Source organism: Mus pahari, chromosome 2 (assembly GCF_900095145.1).
Source record: "Mus pahari chromosome 2, PAHARI_EIJ_v1.1, whole genome shotgun sequence".
NCBI classification, from domain to species: Eukaryota; Metazoa; Chordata; class Mammalia; order Rodentia; family Muridae; genus Mus; species Mus pahari.
Window position 1 is genome coordinate 108,836,688 of NC_034591.1, and position 18,846 is coordinate 108,855,533.

The window sequence follows — 18,846 nt, forward strand, 5'->3', positions numbered from 1 at the left end:
ATGAGCCAGGTCAAAAGCAACCGAGAACTGTACCTGCAATACTCAGCCTCAGCGCCCAAACTGCTGGCGAACGTCTCCAAACTCCTCATTGTTTGCCGCAACGCGGGCATTTCCATCCCCAAAGGCATTAGGAATATTTTTGAGTTCACCTGGGAGGAGCTTATCAACGACCCTGGAGTGCCCACTGCATCCGAGATTCAGGATCTGGTGATCACTTTTGGAACTCCTACAGTGGTGCTTGCAGAAGTGATCCCAGTGCAAGTCCTCCCCATGCAGAAGAAGCAACTCCCGCCTGCCCCACCACCTCCACTAATGTCCGCAGCCACCAGTGGGGGCAAGTACGTCCCCCCCACCTCCGCCTCTGCTAAGCTGATGCCCAATGGCCAAAATACCCTGCACAAGTTCCAGCGGCAATCCATCCACCTGCTGACGGAGCTGCTTTCCCTGAAGATGAAGGCCATGGTGGAGTCTGCCTCTGGTAAGGCTGCTCACAGATCCTCCTCTGTTTCTACACAGCTAGGTAGGGCATGTGTGTGTGTGTGTGTGTGTGTGTGTGTGTGTGTGTGTGTGTGTGTGTGTATACCACATGCACCCCAACATTATGTATGAGTTGAGCATACATAATCTAAAATATTCTGTGGTCTAAAGGCTATTTAGTGCCCATATGATACCACAATGGAATATTCCACTGATGACAGTGCATGATAATTTGCATGTAAGACAATATTCAATTTGCATACAGGGGGCTCAGGAAGCATCAGAGAATTCTATGTCTTTTGAGTCCCATCCCCATACATCCCAGTATATACAGGAAGGCATTTACCCTTTTGGTTCTAAACCTTGGGATAAGGGATACTTAACCTGTATAAGTATGCACTGGGAATGCGGGGTGGGAGGGGCGTGGCCATGAGTCTGTGGCAAGAGGTGCACCTCCCTCTTCCCTACCCAGTACCCTCCCCTTTCCCCCCTGCTCTCCCACCCTCCCTCCCTTCCAGTCACCCATCTCTGGAGAGTCCATTCAAAACTTAGTGGTGGTGGCAGCAAGAGGTTAGCAGTGCTGAAGGAAGAGCTTGGGGTGATGGTGCAGAGGTGGGCGGAGCTTCATTGATGAGTGGAGACATGGAATTCATGAATCAAGAGTCTGGCTCAACCAATGCCAAAGGAATTCTAAGAGCCCAGTGCCTCCAAACTGAGGGCCATTCTAGGGCCGGGGAAGACCCTGAAGTTCAGCAGAAGTCCTTAGTGCTCAGCTATGGGCAGGCAGGGGGGCAGGGGGCAGGAAGGGGGCAGAGGGACAGGAAGGGGGCAGAGGGGCAGGGAGGAGGGCAGGCAGGGGGACAGGGGGCAGGCAGGGGTAGAGGAGCATGAGGGCAGGCAAGCAGGTAGGCTGGGAGCAAAATGCTGCCTGCTGGATCTTGAACTCTGTCCAACCAAGCGTGCACTTCAGGAGCTCCTCATTCTTCCATCAGGAGTAAGTCTTCACTTTTAGTTCCTGGGCCATTGGTAAAGGCCCTTTTCGGGAAGAGTCATCTATGCCAGGAGGAAAACACTATCTTTCCTTTTTCCTTCAGCAGGTGCCAATCCTTTGGACATCACCAAGCGCTTTGTTGAGGCCAGCCAGCTCCTCCACCTCAATGCAAAGGAGATGGCCTTTGACTGCCTGACCGGCACGGTTGGGAAAAGCTGCTTGAGTACAGCCCAGCTGGGGAAAGGTAGGGAAGAAGTGCAAATACGCTAACAAGGTGAGAGGAAGGCCCACGCTCCCACGGGTGGAGGTGGCTGTGGAGCAGCTCTGGAGGTTGTTCTGCTGGCAAGAAGAGTTCCTGCACCCCTGGCAGAGGGCAGCCGTTAGTTGGTGGGCATGTCTGCCCCTCCCAACGCACAGTCTAGCCCCTCAGGCCCTTCCCAGGGTGTGCTTCTTAGCAGTCTGTCCTCGAAGTTTACAGTTTCCAGTCGGTTGCAGTGTAGCCCTTTAGGATACATGGTAAAGATGTCACAGCAAGGAGGTCACTCCTCAGACTGCTGTCGATCCTGGCGCTCTGGGTCTGAGCTCACCTGTTTATGGTGTATGGGAATCGGCTCCCAGCGCTAGCCACCACTCAGCTCCACGAGTACAAACAGTCCTGCAGGGATGCTTGTTACAGAATTGTTTGGAAAGGCAGAAAAATTAGAAATAAACTGTCCGTCGATGAGACAAAGTATGGCCCATGCAGATCCTGTTTTGTAGCGAGCAACAAAATGAGGTCTTTCCTTACAAGACTTCCTGGTTGGTTTATGACTCCAGGTTAACCTTGGAATAGCTGGCCCACTGTTGAAAAGAGAAGAATACTTTACATTTTTGTAATTTAACTGAAGTGTTAAGCATGGTAAAGAAGACTTACTCTTACTTTTGTTTGTTTGTTTGTTTGTTTGTTTTTCCGAGACAGGGTTTCTCTGTATAGCCCTGGCTGTCCTGGAACTCACTCTGTAGACCAGGCTGGCCTGAAACTCAGGAATCCGCCCGCCTCTGCCTCCCGAGTACTGGGATTAAAGGCGTGCGCCACCACCGCCCAGCTAGAAGACTTACTCTTTCCCCCTAGAATCCTCCATGAACATTTCTGCTATGGGAGTGAACACACCTTACCAGCTGGTCTACCAGACTTCCACAGCCTGCCTGAGCTTCTCCCTCTGCACAGGAAAGGAAAGCAGGAAGAAAGGTGAGGGAAAGCGGCATCCCCAGCCACTCCAGAGCCGCAGCACATCCAGTCGCAGCAGCAGGCTTGCATTGCTTTCCCTGCGTGTCCCCACCCCCACTCGATCTGCTTCTGTGACCCAGGCAGTATCCAGGGTGTGAAGGAGACAGCTCTGTCCAGCCACACCATCAGTGGGGAAATAGTGGCATTTGTATCCCAAACTCCAGTTCTGTGTTCCAGAAGGGACTACCACTGTGCGTGGGCAGAAGCAAAGCCACAGAAGACTCTCCTGCCCTATTGAGAGAATCCCACCCGGGAGGGAGGGAAGGGCAGGGGAAATAGATAGCAGATGAGAGAAAGAAGCTCCCAGGGAAGGTGTGTGGGAGGAGCCTGCTGAGAATAGGAAAGGCCTCGGGGCTTTCCATCCATCCTGCCAACTATGATGACAGATGAGCTAGACAGACAGGTGTGTGGGGTGGGTGGGGGGAGTTGGGTAGTGAAGGAGGGCCAGGGTTGCCTCATGCTGCCCCTTTAATTCCCACAGATACTGGAGGTAAGGCTAGAAGTTGAGAAGCTTGAAGCCAGTTCTTCACCCATCTTGGCTGCTTGTGTGACTTGTCTTCCTCATGCTTCACTGTTCTTGGTAAAGGGGGGGCTGACTCTAGGGGACAAGGGAAGCATCGGCAGTGAGGGCCACTTCATTGCTATCGCTGCTGTTCACCGCTGTGTTCCTCAGCCTCTGAATTATTGACTGACCGAGTTAGCAGGCAATGATCCTTATGGCAGCATAGCACAAAAGAGCCTCCTAACATGTTCCGCAGTCCTTTCCCAGGAGAATGTGACACTCGGGGAGTCACCTCTGGAGCCCACCATATCTGTATCTCTATCTCCTCGCCTCTGACTACAGCAAAGGCAAAGCCCCTGGATGACGTCTCGCCTCCGCCCGTCCGAGCCCGGACCCCTCCTGAAAGCACTGTTGTCGAGTTACCTGACCCCTGCCCTGAGGCCCGGGAAAAGCTGCAGGATATGTGTCGCCACATGTGAGTGCCTAGATATGGGGACGGTGTCCACAGCACATGGGGCACAAGGACAGATGGGTGTCACAGCAGTAAATGCATACCTCATGTCAGCCCAGCTATGTCCTTCACACACACACACACACACACACACACACACACGCACGCACACACATACAGAGCACACGGTCCATCCGATTTACAGATAAGAAAAAAAAAAAAAAGCAGTTCCGGAGCTTGCCCTGCTCTGTTAGCCCAACTCCTGTTCAACTGTCTCTGCCTCTGAAACATCCTCTCTCACCCAAGGAAGTCATTTGTGTCATTGCAGTTCATAGACTTTGTGCCCTAAGTGGTAATTTTTGGGGGACATAGTTTGCTAAGTGTTCAAGAGAAAAAAAATCTCTCTCAAAACAATTTCATTCACATGGGTGATTCACAGTATCTTGTTTGGGGGTACTGTGATGCCTAGCAGAAACCATTTCTCTAGCGGCCTAGCTCATAAAGATTAACCCCCTTTCCACATCTATGTCTTCTGGGATCACTGGGCCAGGTCACAGGTAGGAGCAACCACTCGCCCAGTTTACCTCTGTACTGTGCTAGAATAATCCCACCTGGAACTTCAGGACAGTGGGTGAAGGGATAGCGTGTCTCCAGCTGCTCCAGAGTCCCCCCTCCGTGCACAGTCACGCTCTGTAGGTGCAAACAATCAGACAGGGCTCATCTTCCCAGGGCACTGCCACCTTCCCATGTCCTCCTAAAAATACTACCTTTGCATATGAGGAAGAACAGGACGGGGATCTGTGCTTTAGGACAAGGGGACTGGGGTGGGAGTCTTGGATGTTGGGAATGGGCTATGGAGAACCTCTCTGGAGAGTGAGAATCGAGCGCCTAGAAGACGCGTTCATCTCCTTCCCACAGAGAGGCCGAAAGGATCTTATGGAGAGGGAGGAGTGCCTCCTGCCCCATGATTTTCCGAAACTACAGGTCAAGGATATCCTCTCATTTAATGGTGGCCTCCAAGGGGGACTCTCACCATCCTCTCACTACGGGGACTCAGATTACTGCTTCCGCCCCTCACCAGCCTTCCAGCCAGCATGCTCAAATGGGCCGCCATTCTCAAGAGTGGAAGGGGCCCAAGAAGCCCATCAAGCTGCATTACACTTTCTATGACGGCTCGTCCTTCATTTAATATCCTTTGGATGGGTGTCACTCTTTCTGCCCAACTTAGTCCCAGAGAACCCTTGGGCTCGAAACAGCTAACTGGTCACTGGGGACTCTTGGTCAACTAGAGAAGCCTGGTAGGGGGTGCTCCCCAGGGGCAAGTGTTGGTCCAGGTCAGGCTCTGCGGGGACTGAAAGAGTTCAGAGTTTAAGTTCAGTACAGTTCAGGTAAGCAGGAGTCTATCAAGCCCCTAATACCTGTGAGAAGCTTGCGTGTGCAGGCAGATCCCTGCCTTCAAGGCTCTGCCGGGAGGAAAAGTGAGGTATGTCTGAATGGTTTGGGGAGGGTCGTTTGCCTGATCCTTATTCACCGGTGGTTTTACCCCTGTGGTCGCTGTGCTTCACCTTTAAGGTTCAAGTGCTTGGAGCCTAAGCCCCCATCCCACTTGCTACACATTTGCTTGACCTACAGCTGAGCTCGGCCTTGGATGCCTGGATGCTTATGCTGGGTGGTGGCAGAACAGGACACATTTCTCTTACGATCTGATGGGCACTATAGACCCTCTTCCAAGAAATCTGCACGCGTGTGTACATCCACACATGTGTAAATCCTGAGCTGCAGCAGCAGGGAACTTACGGCCCGTGGAAAGCTGCTGCTTGAGAGACCGTGGGGCTCCCCTGCCCTAGCTCTGACTCTTCACTGCGTTAACCAGGTTTGACACAGGTTTACAAGTTAGCGTTCTAGCAAGGGGACTGGAGAGGGGTTGCCTGGGATTCTTTTGTTCTTACCTGTCCCAGAATTTTGAGGTGCCACAGGTGGAATCACCTCCAACCTCTTACCCACTGCTATGGGAACACTCAACTTGACGCCAACAGTGATGGCATCCTGCCAATAAGTCCATTTTCTCCTTGGGAGTCACAGAGGTCAGGGACGGTTCTTATGTATATTCGTTACTTGTCTTGTTGGGGTGTGACCAAACACCATACCAGGTATTTGGGGGAAAGAAGGGTTTATTTTGGCTCTCAGTATGAAGGTACAGTCCTCCATGTCAGGCCTGCTGGCAGATGTGTGAAGGAGGCGTTCACATGAGTCACAGCCGGAAAACAGCTAGCGATGAGCCCCAGTGTTCTGCTTGCATCCTCCCTTTTATCCAGTCTGGAACCCTGGTCCACAGAGTGGTGCTGTCTGCATTCAGGATGGGCCTTTCCACCTCAGTGAAACCTCTCTGGGAGGAAATCCCATCACAGACACTCCCAGAGGCTTGTCTCCTACATGACGCTACCTGTCACTGACAGTCCACAGCAGCCAGCACTGTGACCCTGCACACGTTCCTCCTCAATCTGTCTTCCTTGCTTCTCTTGGCTACATGCTGAATGAGTTGGACCACGTAATCTTAAAGAAGCTCTGCGGCACTGTGTCCAAAGACTAAGGTCCACCTTAGCTGTTGAATCCCTCCTGAGGGAAATGTTTGGAGAGCTTTTCTTCACAACCTGGTTTCTGTAGAGTGCTGGCTTTAGCCACCAACTCTGTCTTTGCACACAGAGCTCAGATTAAAAGAAAGAGCTCGTCTTTGTGGTGGCCTGTGTCAGGCCATCGCTGACTTCACCCTCCTGGTGCAGCCCTCAGAACCAGCTGTGCTCAGTTTAGCGTTCTTCACAGGAGTCAGCGGGAATCCCCCTGGATTCAGTGATGCTGGGTAGCTTTGCCTTTGCCCCCTTGAGGGGGGGGGCGACCTTTGCAGTGTGTTCTAGTCCCTTTGCTCATCCTTTGGTTCTCTTTTGGTGAGGCAGTTGCTAAGACTTGAACCCAAGACTTCAGTGTGCCAAACACACTCTACCCCTGATCAAGTCCAAATTTCTCAATTTTTGTTGCTAATGCTTTTGGTTTCACATCCATGACATCATTGCCAAATCTAAGGTCATGGCATTTACCCTGTGTTTCCTTTCTAACAGCTTTATAGATGGAACTTTCAGTATAGGTCCAGAGCCAGCATTTGCATCTTGTATGAGCCAAGGGCCCATTCCTCTGCACATGGGTGTCCTATTGTCCCAGTGCCTTGTTGAGACCACTTTCCCCTCTTTGAATGGTCCTGGAAATCTTGGCAAAAATAAATTGACTATAGATGGAAGGATCTATTTTTAGACTCATTTTTAATTCACTGTTCTAATTTTGATGTCTATCCTTATGCCAGACCACATTGTTTTAATTATTAAAGATTTGTGGTAAGTTTTTAAGTTAACAAGTGTTGTGAGTCCTCCTTTCCATTCCATTCCTTTCCTTTTCTCCTCCTCTTCCTCTTCCTCCTCCTCCTCCTCCTCCTCCTCCTCCTCCTCCTTCTTCTTTTTCTTCTTCTAACAGAGTCTCTCTGTGTATCTCTGGCTGTCCTGGAACTCAAAGAGATTTGCCTGCCTCTGTCTCTCAAATTCTAGGATTAAAGATGCTCACAAACACATCCAGCTTCATTCAGTGTATTGTACTTCTTTAGATATCCTCTCTGTCTCCTTCTTTCCCCTGGATTTCTGGATTCCTGTTATGCATATGTTGCTGTGCCTGATGATCTTTCCTGGCGCCCTGAGTTTCTAATCATCCTTGGACTGTTGCTATTGTTGTTGTTGTTGTTAGATAGATACTATCTTACATTGTTGTTCAGGCTGACCTGAAAGCATGCAGCCCAGGCTAGCCTAGAACTCAGGTATTTTCCTGCCTCAGTCTCCCAGGCTCCGGGACTCCAGGCATGAGCTGTCAGGCTGGGTTTTCTTCTTTCCCTTTATTTTTTACAGTCTGGATAATTTCAGCTCATTGGCTTTCCCATAAACGATTTTTGTATTTTCTTGTTTAATTTACTGCTGTACTTATTTAGGGAAAACTTTGTTTTGCCCATTGCACTATCTACTTAAGCTCTAGAATTTCAGATGGGTTCTTTTGTGTCCTTTCTACCTGCAGATCACCCTCCCTCCTTCCATTTCTGTTTTTATTTGGCTGGTGGGAAAAACTGAGGGAGACGGATTGCAGTGCCAGGCAGTCTAGTCCTCCTACCTGCAGCACTGCTTCTGTCGTTCTATACAGAGAAGAAGCTGCCAATACTGTGCCTTTCTGAGGATCAGTGATTCCTGAGGCCTCTGAGCTCGGCAAGGGGCAGAGAGACATTATTTTCCTACAAAACTGGTCAAAGGGGGAGACAGCCTGACAGTGCTGGAAATAGTGCTGGCTCTGGAGCCCATGCTAGGGCTCTGTAGTCATTGTGGCATCAGATGGGGACACGGTGTTTTCTACCCCTCTGACTTCTCACTCGGGTGAATTCCTCACTCTAGTTTTCCTGAGATGTTCATGTTTTAGCATTAAAAGTCCATGTCCCTGGTACCATCCAGGCCTGTGAAAACCCTACTGACATATGAAACAGAGATAGGACTACCTCTCATAGGGAAGTGTGAGGAGTAAGAAGTAGATACAGGAAGGACCTGGGGCATGGCTGGGTTCTCTAATTAATTAAGCATGGCATATGCAAAGCACAGACAGGATCTGTGAAGGAAGGGAACAATACACAAGAGAAGAATCCTTTCACATGCCTCTGTGGGGACCCCTGAGGCCAGCACCTCGAGAATCCTCTGTTAGTTCGACTTGACTGTATCTGCCAGCTATCCCTCCGGAAATATCGCCTTACTTCAGATTCCCACGTGCTGCAGAGGGAAACCCATCACCTGCCTCTTTAATGACATACCTAATACCTTCCTGGCTCTGTTCAATGCTGAAGGCCTGGGCTGTGTTTACTACAACCTGAAGAACTGGTGAGTGGATCAGGGGAAGTCTAGCCTCATGAGGTAAGGTGGTGACTGAAGTTAAAGGAGGAGTGTAAAGAGCCATCGAGGCAGGATGATGCAGTCCTGCAGGAACACGTTGTACTTGGAGGCCCAGCTGCTGGGTCCGTGCTGCATTTTCTACAGTGAGAAGGAACCCACTCCACTGGGTACCCCAGGACACTAAGATCTCCATTCTTGTGTTGTTGTTTTTTGGGTTAAGGACCAGGAGCTCATAAATACTAAAGGAGCACTCTGCCACTGAGCTACATCCCCATTTCTTACATCTGGAATAATTCTTTAATAGAAAAAGTTACTTACCCGAGGAGTGGGTGAACAAGATGAGTGCTGCTTCGTTACTTTCCTTGTTACTGTGACAAAGCAGCTGATGTAACTTGAAGAAGCAAAGACTTATTTGGGCTCACAGTTTTAGAGCTGTTAGTTTGGCATAGCACAGTGGATTAGGGAGGTTCTCATCATGGTGACCTAGGAAATAGACAAAGGAACTTACAGGAAGGGATCAGAGCAAAATACAGCCCTCCCCAAGATACAGCTCAGTGACTAACTTCCGCTCCCTAGGCCATGCCTCCTGCCTTTCACCACCTCCTAATAATGCCAGTGTGTTATGAACCATCAAAGGATCAATCTGCTGGTTAGCATAGAGCCCTGAGGACTGGCTCATTTCTGAAAGCACAGGTAGACCCCCGAGACATGATCCACTAATCTAGGCGCTTCCAAGCTACTCAGGTTGACATTTCAGGTTGACCACCATGCACGGAGTCTCTAAAGAGCAGCACATACTCTTGATAGCCAAGTGTTGATTTTTGTCTGGCTCGACATCAGTTGTTTTTGTTTGTTTGTTTGTTTGTTTGTTTTGTTGTTGTTTTTGTTTTTGTGGAAGAAGTGACTTCCTTTCATGTTTACATGTTCTAGTTCACATTTTGTGCCAGGCTCCTGAGCTACAGAAAAATAAATAAATTTTCATCTTTTGGGTTTTACTTGAGCCTGCCTTGCCTGCTTCAGCCTGTCCCTTCTCCATAGACACTCCCACTAGCATCAGTTGGTGTTAGGAGTCTTAGACCACAGTGAGTGGAGAGGTAAAGCTGATCACAGGAGACTTCAGACTCTTTCATTCCCTTCCTCAGACTATGTCAGGTAAACTTTCTTTCAGACTGGGGCAGACTCTCCCAGCCCTGCCCATCTGTAGTCTGTAGTGACGAAGGGGTTTTCTCAGGGTCTATAAGTACTTTCTATGTTTTCTGTCTCTCTCAGCTGTCCATATGTCTTGGTTTTGGATGAAGAAGGTGGGATCACAAATGACCAAAAGGGCTACACAGTCCACAGGTGGAGCTGGGCCAGCAAGACAGAGACATTGCTCTCTCTGGAATACAAGGTACACGGGCAGCACGGTCGGGGTGGCCTCCACAGGCTGCTCAGCACTGAAGGAAGTGCCTGTCAGACAACACTGCCCTGGGACCACCCGATCCTGTTCAGTGGTCATGAGACAGCCAGCAGTGGTCCAGAGTAGGTTCACTTGCTTTTCACCAGCCTATAGCAATGGTAGGCGACTGTACTGATCCTTCATGGAACCTCCTTCCTATTTGATTTTATTGTAAAGTATCCTTCACTTTGTGAAGCATCATTTATAGTACTTGGCAGTTTTATTTATTTATTTATTCATTTATTTATTTATTTATGTTTTTTCGAGACAGGGTTTCTCTGTATAGCCCTGGCTGTCCTGGAACTCACTCTGTAGACCAGGCTGGCCTTGAACTCAGAAATCCGCCTGCCTCTGCCTCCCAAGTGCTGGGATTAAAGGTGTGTGCTACCACGCCCGGCGGCAGTTTTATTTTTAATGTTTTTTCTTTCTTCTTTCTTAGACATTTTATTACTTTTATTTTACTTTGTAGAAAACTGACTCCTGAAGAACCAAGCAATACTTGAACCGTTGGGAAACTCAGGTTTATTTTATCCTGGCTTAGACTGAGCTCATGCTCTGCAAATGCAGCTGTTCACTTGTGGGTGTTCATTTGTTTGTTTGTTTGTTTACAGTTTTTGTAGGCTGTATGTTAGTTTTGAAATGTCCTGCCTACTACATGGCCATTTTCAGACGGGTTTGCATTTCATGACCATGGAGGGCAACTTTCACTGTACTTAAGCCTGTTTACAGAAGCAAACATTGTGGGTAGCAGTTAGGACATTCTACCTTCAGTAAGCAGGACTTCTCTAGCCAGCAGGGGCACAAAAGGAGAGGTTGGCTTGCTTGTGCTAGAAGTAAGGCTTTGATTCATTTGTCTCCATATTTCTATAACTCTTAGGGCACAGTTGTTATCCGGCTATCAGAGTTCAAGACAGTAATTTAACTAAGTAAGGAACATATTTAGTAAATGTACAGCATGCATTTCTTTTCCCGTGTGTGTGTGTGTGTGTGTGTGTGTGTGTGTGTGTGTATACGTGTGCAGATGAGGGCATACCATGGCACACGTGCAGAGGTCAGGGGACAATTTGCAGGAGTTGGTTCTCTTCTACCACCTGAGTCCCAAGGCTTGAATTTGGGTTGTCCATCTTGGCAGCATGTACCTTCGCCCACTGAGCTTTCTTGCTGACCTTATAGCGTTTTAAAAATAGTGCCCATTGGGTGACTTTCCTGAGAAGGTGTGAACAATGTCTGCTCACCCTAGATAGGGCATGAACCCACAAACCAAAGAAATGTTTTTACCACAGTCTGGCTTGACAGATGAATTTATTGGAGTTACCTATCAGTGTATGAGCGAGAGTTACTTAAACAGCCTGAGGGGCTCAAAAGCAACCAGCTGCATTATCAAGCAACCATCCCTAGCATGGGTGATAGCCCATGAAAGATGGATCCTGAGAGTTTTCTACACAGCTTGTAGGCAGCTGGCAACTACCAGTGTCGTTCCCGACAGCTCAGCTGGTTCCAGAGTTTCCTCCCCAGAAGCCATTTCTCTCTTATTATATACTCTAGGCAGGGGCCCTGTGAGCCTTAAGTTTTGGCTTTCCTGAACTTGAAAGCTTGTTCATTTCCTAAGTATTAGGAGCCTCTGTCCTCCCTCCAGGACAGTGTTTCAATTTGGAGGAAATTGCTGCACAATAATGCCTATCTGAGGCAATAATATAGACAGCCTGGCACTGAACTCGATCTTTCTGCTCAGTCTTCTGATTGCTAGGATTATAGGTGTGCATTATCATACCCAGATATTTAGCTCTGTGCCTCATCCTGGAGCTGCACAGCAAAGGTCTATGCAGTCAGAAGTAGCCTGGAATAGAAGGTGGCCTATGACTTATGACATGGAGTGATGTGTGTGCTTCAGAGGTGGGGCAGGGAGGAGAATTCTAGATAAAATGGAAGAGCATTACTCCTAAAGGCTCTGTGTTGGGTCTGGTGTGGCATCGTTTAAGAGTTCCTGTGTGCTCCCGTGAAGGAAGGGAACACAGTGACATAAGGTGGGATTACCAGGCACCAGGCTCTGGAGAGTTTGCATGCTGTCCTTTTTGTTTTTCTAAGACTTACTTATTTTATATATGTGAGTACACTGTCACTGTCTTCAGACACACCACAAGAGGGCATCGAATCCCATTACAGATGGTTGTGAGCCACCATGTGGTGGCTGGGAATTGAACTCGGGACCTCTGGAAGAGCAGTCAGTGCTCTTAACTGCTGAGCCATCTCTCTAGCTCTTGCATGCTATCTTTAACCAGTTTTAACTTAAATACTTTTATGACAAGCTTAGTTTTCCTTTCATCATTGAATATGATCACATCAGCTGTCTCAGAGTCTAATGTGTGAAGATCTCTGTGTCCTGGTTGTGCCAAACACAATCAGCTTCAGTCAACACTCTGTTGCCTTGAGGGTGGTTCACCATTTCCTAGTCCCTCTTCTACCATAGAACTTTGGATTACAGACTGCCGCTGCTATGCTGTGGAATCTCAGAATCCTGATTTTTTTTTTTTTTTTTTGAGACTGATATTGGACATTCTTGTTCTAAAAGGCAAAGAACTTGAGCGACTGAAGCTATGAACTTTTCCCCCATTAGCAGTAGACAGAAGCTCAAAATACTGTATTTTTAATTTCGCTTCCTGTGAGCTGTCTTGAGACTGTCTTCTCTTGCAGGGTTCGGGGACTGGCCAGAGATATGGACAAGTTTGTACACAGAACTCTAGGCTCTCCTCAGACTCACTCCTCCTGAAGTCTTTGCACACATTACTGTGATTTTGTTGCCCAGGTTTTATTATGTGGATTCCCTCACTACAAGGTGACAGCTTTAGCCATAACAGTGGCCTCCAAGCTAGAGCTTCGAGACAGCGGTTTCTCTCAAGCTCATCCTTCCCTAAGACTTCGCGCTTCAGAATCTGCCTGGCATTGCCCCAGTCTTCTTAGCCACTGAGTAGTAGTTTGGGGGAGTTTTGGTTTTGTTTTCTTCAACTTTTTAGTTACCAGTGGGAGGGTCAACCTGTTAGGGACTGGGTCAACTCTGTTTGCAGTCGGAGCAGCTGCTTAGCCTTTAAGCTAAGAGCAGGAATGCCCAGTCAAGCCTCACCGTGGGCGATTAAGAAGAAGCAGAGACCAGAGCGAGAGCTGACTCAGCACTAAGGCTCTGTACTGCTTGCGCAGAGGCCCCGAGTTTGGTTTCTAGCACCCACACTGGGTGGCTCACCATGGCCTGTAACTCCAACTCTAGGGGATCTGAAGGCTCTGTTCCCGTGGACACCTGCACTCAATAGACATAACTCTCCCCCCCCCCCGTGCCAACACGCACATAATTAAAAGTAACACAATCTAATTTTTGTATTGTAGACAAGGGAGGATCAGGAAATGAATGAGTAGAATGACTAGTGAGGTTACTAACCAGACTGAGCAGGTCTTCTTAAACAGGAGCCATGCTAATAAATGGATGCTAGCATCCAGGAATGAGCTGTAGATGAGGATGAAGATACTGCAAGACCCCTTGGATCAGGAACAGATATGAGCATCTTAAATTAATTCAATTTAATTGATTTTTTAGTTAGCATACAAAATAACACATTTTAAATAACATTTTGGACATATCTATTACTATGCCCTGTACAGTTTTAGATGCGCTGATTTGACTCAGTGGAAAATCTGGGACCTATAATTTGGTTCCTGACCTGAGAGAGAACAGACACGTCAGGTAGCAAATAATCTCTTAAGAAGAAGAGCTTTGACTGAGTTTGTAGAGCATCTATATTGTGGGCTTTAAGAGAGGGCAAGTACCCAGGAAGCAGGACAATAAATAAGTTACAGCTGTACCATGGTAAGATGAATGCATATTTTGGCCCATGAAGGATGCCCAGCACTCTCTGAGTAACTCTATTATCTCCAGGCTCAGAGAAGGTAATTAAGTTCCCCATAACTGCCCAATTGATAAGATTCAAAACTGGAATAGAACCTGGCCCCTCAGCAAAGCTTGAGTTCATGATGACATCTCTGCTCCATAATTCTCTGGACAGGGAGTGGGTAGTTTCTTTTATGTAAGAGTGATCAGCAAATCTGAAGCTATCCAGAGACTTGGCACATACTGGTTTATTTATTGTCTTTGGGGTGCTGATGGGTCAGATCCAGATGATTGAGTGCAGAAGATGATTGAGTGATGAAGCAGAGACTCAGTGATGAGACAATGAGGCCCTGACTATGGGGCCAACATCTGGACTAATGAAAGAAGAAGCAGAGTAGAGAGCTCTCTTGATTCAGAACAGCCTACGGGTGTATCTGTAGGTAAAGGGATGTTATATTCAGAGCCCTGAAGACTGGGAGGAACATGGTGGTGGAGGGTAGCATGCTCTGGGGCATTGCATAAATAATGCTCAGAACTGGCAAATTGTCCAGAAGTAAACAGGCAGCTCTGCTCTCCGTGCTCTGAACTATCCTCTCATGAGAGGCAGGAGCATTTATGGCATAGAAAGACTCTCCTGCCATTAAAAATGTCACTTGGGCCGGACGTGGTGGTACATGCCTTTAATCCCAGCACTTGGGAGGCAGAGGCAGGCGAATTTCTGAGTTCAAGGCCAGCCTGGTCTACAGAGTGAGTTCCAGGACAGCCAGGACTACACAGAGAAACCCTGTCTCAAAAAAAAAAAAAAAAGTCACTTGACCAGGTAGTGGTGGCAACATACACCTTTAATCCTAGCACTCTGGAGGCTGAGGCAGGCAGATCTCTGTGAGTTTGAGGCCATCCTGGTCTACAGAACAAGTTCTAGGGTAGCCAGGACTACATGGAGAAACCCTGTCTTGAAAAACAAAACAAAAACCAAAAATCATTTGAACTGAACAGTAGCTCCATACCTATTTCATGCTGAAGACCGAGATTCAGGGAGACTGAACAGCTTACGAACAGAACAAGATTCTAGTCAGCTGAATAGTTGCCTGAGTAGTTGCAGCTGTGTGATCCAGGACCCACGATGGTGTCCCAGTGCAGTGTGCAGGACTCAAGCTGGCTCGCTGTCAGGCTCACCTGTGTAGTTTTGAAGCTGTTTCTAAGAGTGAGTTGGAAGAGAAGGAACAAGGAAGGAAGGCATTGCTGACGTTCTCAAGATCTCCAAGAGATCACAGACTTTAGCACCAGATCTGGAAAGCTTACACATCTCAGCTCCAAGCTGAAAGGGCTTTGTGCCTTGGGCTTGGAGGAAATAAAGATCCACAAGTGCTGATTTCTTAATCTGCAGGTGAATGAACAAATGAAGCTCACAGTCTTGGGGCAGGACTCCATCACCGTCACCTTCACCTCCATGAATGAGACGGTAACAATCAGTGTGTCACCCAAAAGCTGTCCCCATAACGTGCTGCATGACAAACGGGTAAGGCAAAGTGGCTTGAGTAGGGCAGAGCATGTGGGGCATCTAGCCCTGGCTCAGGGTGTCCCAGCAGAGCTTGCCACACCAGGGCTTCTCCTCCTCCTGTGTACGCAGGGCTTCTCCATAACTCCATGCTTAAGCAACTATGAATGGAAATTTCTCAGAGAAAAATGCTGTGTCTGAACTGAACACACACAGTCTGCTTGTGCCTCACTCCCTGAAGAGCACACAGTGCAGTAACGACTGGTGCAGGGCCCTCACTGTACTAGTATGCCAGGAAATCTGGAGGTGGCATGGGTACGGGAAAGGGTGAATCCCACGCCATGTACGCAAGGGACTTGAGCAGGTCGGGGTATCTGTGGAGATGTTCACATCTGTGAGAATATAGATCCCATAAGCAGGGAGATGGCTGCACTTTCCCATTATTTATTGAGAGGATAAAAATACAACAGAACCTTTTTAAGTCCAATCTTTCCATCCACTGGTCCAACTGTGGACCAACCAAAACAACATCCTAGAAAAGACAGAGTGGACGAATCAGATGCCATCCCTAAACCTCGAGGTGTCCAAAAGACAGCCCTTGGCATGGAAGTAAGACTGAGCTAACTGAGCCCATGTGAATGGGGCAGATCACTGTAATTCACTTGTTGAAATCATGGCCAGGATTGGCTCCTTGGAGTAGAGGCAGCTTGCCCAGTGCAGGCCTGTTTACACTTGTCCCCCTGCAGGAATCACAAATAGTAATAATGTTTTTCCCTTCAGTGGCGTCCTGGCTGGAATGACCAATTCTAAGGACCCGACAACCAAGGTGTTCTTAAGCTATGGGACATTACCATTGCATGCCATAGTCTCTCAGGCCCTCAGAGACAGCTGACTGCCTTTCAGTTACACAGAGACACGGGGCAGGCATTCATTTTAGACAGTATATGAAGAAGACTCCCGATACCCCCAAAGAACAGCATCATGGCTGCCTTACCCATCGCGTTTTCTCCAGCTCTCTCTCTCTCTCTCTCTCTCTCTCTCTCTCTCTCTCTCTCTCTCTCTCTCTCTCTCTCGTTAATTTATTAAAGAGTTTAGCAAACCTTGATTAGCACTTGCAGTGTATCATGATAGCCACTGGAGATGCAGACGTGAAGCCTCTTTCCAGTCTGGAACTTGCAGTCTAATGGGAGGGGTGAAAGAACACACACCAGTTATGAGTCCAGCCTGGCTCATGCCACATAGCAGAGGCACAGGGAGCTTCTGAGACGTGAGGAGAGAAGGTGTTTACCAAAGCTCTCATAGGAACACCAAGGACACTCAGGTGCCTGTGAGCTCAGACTACACCAGCGGCAAGAATTCTGACTACAGTGGGCTTAGGTACAGTGCACAGTATTTAACCAGCACATGGGAAAGAAAGTGAGAGAGGAAGGAAGCACAGTTGGCAAGCAGGTAGGCTAGATGAGTGAGCCGTGAGGAGGGGGCTTGCATGTTGGTGCCTCTCTCATGTCCATTTGGCTCCAGGTTCTTCTGATGGCCATTGTTAAATGCATACTGTGTCTGATAATCCTAGTGCTTCCCGAGAACCATGACAAAAGCAACTTAAAGCTCCTCCAGAGGAGCTGAATGAACCGACTCTACAGTCCGTGTGCTCGCACGCATGCTCAGCCTGGGAACACTAAGTAATTCCAAGTGGAGTTTTGCCTTACTTCAGTGCAACTGTAGTGAGCCAGAGCTAGAGCGGAGCTGTGCTGTCCAATTTGGCAGACACAGCACCAGTCACGCAAGGCTGTCAAACCTTTAAACTGCAATGAGTACAAATTTATTTGAAATTTCAGTGAAATTACATCCTGTGTTTCAAAGACTTAATAGGAAGAGAACGTAAAATTTCTCAGTAATTGCCAAATTTTTATTGCGTGTTAAATGATCATTGTAAATATACTCGAGAAAATAAATATATTATTAGACTTAACTATACCTTTAGGATGTTTTGAATATGGCTGCCAAGCATTAAACTAGCTCACATTGTATTTCTACTCTACTGTGCTAAATGTTGAGTGTAGGCCTCCATCAAGGGGCTCCCAAAGGCACCGCCTGACAGGAAGTAGAAGGATGACAAGTTATTTAAAATGACACAATAACTCAAGGAACATGACTATCTTGGGGACATTCAACACAGAGATAAACAGGCCGATGCATTAAAATAGCCTCAGAAAACATGTTGCATTATAGATGACACACTAGTAACAGAGAAGGCTGACTTGCTAAAAAAGCATTCTGTCTGTAATTGCTTCTATTTAAAAAGTCATGGTGTCTTCTGTAATGTATATTTATAACCAGATGAACAGAAACAAATGAATAAATGTAATCATTTCCTGTGAGCAATGGAATTTTCAAGCTTTGTCCTGATCAACAAGGTTCAGCCTTTCAAGTTATTTTTGCGTGAACTCCCAGCTCAGATAACTGTCCATCTTAGATCCTTGGAAATGGCAGTTTCAAGGACAAAGAAAACTTTCAGAGCATTGAGCCTGGCAAAGAGCCCAGGTTAGGAAGAGGCCACACAGGGCCTTGGTCCAGGCACTCTCCTGGTATAGCTTAAGTTTCCCGATCTATATAGCGATGTGTAAAGGCCAGCTCAACTTTAACTCTGTCCTGGGATTCTCAGTCGTTTGAACCACAAGCTTAGCTTGTTTGACTCTGGTTCTGTAAAAATGCATGGCTACCTAGAAAGGCCAGGACTCGGGGAGGATAGCATCTCTGTCACTGGGAAGCTTGTTTAAATGGTTTCCCCAGACACCCATCCCCGAGAGAGCCACCTATCATAGCGACAGGCAGAATGGCAGCTCCAGCTTTTATAGCCCTGAGGCCTGGCTCCTCACTAAATATTTCTATCAAGGCAGCACTTTGGAAGCGAGGCAATGCTTTGACTTAAATGCTTTATTAGCTCAGAGTGCTGCCGTGGATCCTTTTTGGAACCAGTGTGGATATAAATTACAAATAAATAAATAAAATTAGCCCAGAAGTAGTGGCTGGGACTACTCAGAAGAATGACTCGGGCTTTGCTAGTAACTAGGGTTATCCTTGATGGGGGTTCTTACCAGCTTAGTCCTTGTCCTGATTATCTGTCTACTCCTCTTCCTACTAACTCCATCTGAGGCTTAAAGTCCACAGAAGAAAACTTTTCATACTTTTACTCTGTTAAGTGAGCAATAGAAAAAGCATAGAGCCTACTCTTCAGGAGTCAGCCATGTTAGGGATAAAAGGAAGTGAAAAATGAACAAGATCCCAGGCAGACATGATGGGAACGGGTAGATGTGGACAGTTAGAAAGCAAATGCCACTGGCCGAAGAACCAAGGGAATGCTTCCGGGGGAAAGGCTGATCACTGTGAACG

At 47.7% G+C, this 18,846-nt stretch overlaps 1 protein-coding gene across 1 annotated transcript in view; it reads left to right on the forward strand.

Annotated features, from left to right (window-relative positions):
• Nucleotides 1-18,846, forward strand: part of C2H3orf20 (chromosome 2 C3orf20 homolog) — a 39,091-nt gene continuing 20,245 nt past the window's right edge. Inside the window, exons 1-9 of the mRNA XM_021191749.1 lie at nucleotides 1-478; nucleotides 1,572-1,712; nucleotides 2,580-2,696; nucleotides 3,217-3,225; nucleotides 3,580-3,712; nucleotides 4,607-4,876; nucleotides 8,485-8,634; nucleotides 9,916-10,036; nucleotides 15,346-15,477. Of these exons, the coding sequence (XP_021047408.1) occupies nucleotides 1-478; nucleotides 1,572-1,712; nucleotides 2,580-2,696; nucleotides 3,217-3,225; nucleotides 3,580-3,712; nucleotides 4,607-4,876; nucleotides 8,485-8,634; nucleotides 9,916-10,036; nucleotides 15,346-15,477 (1,551 nt within the window). The remainder of the gene's footprint in view (nucleotides 479-1,571; nucleotides 1,713-2,579; nucleotides 2,697-3,216; nucleotides 3,226-3,579; nucleotides 3,713-4,606; nucleotides 4,877-8,484; nucleotides 8,635-9,915; nucleotides 10,037-15,345; nucleotides 15,478-18,846) is intronic.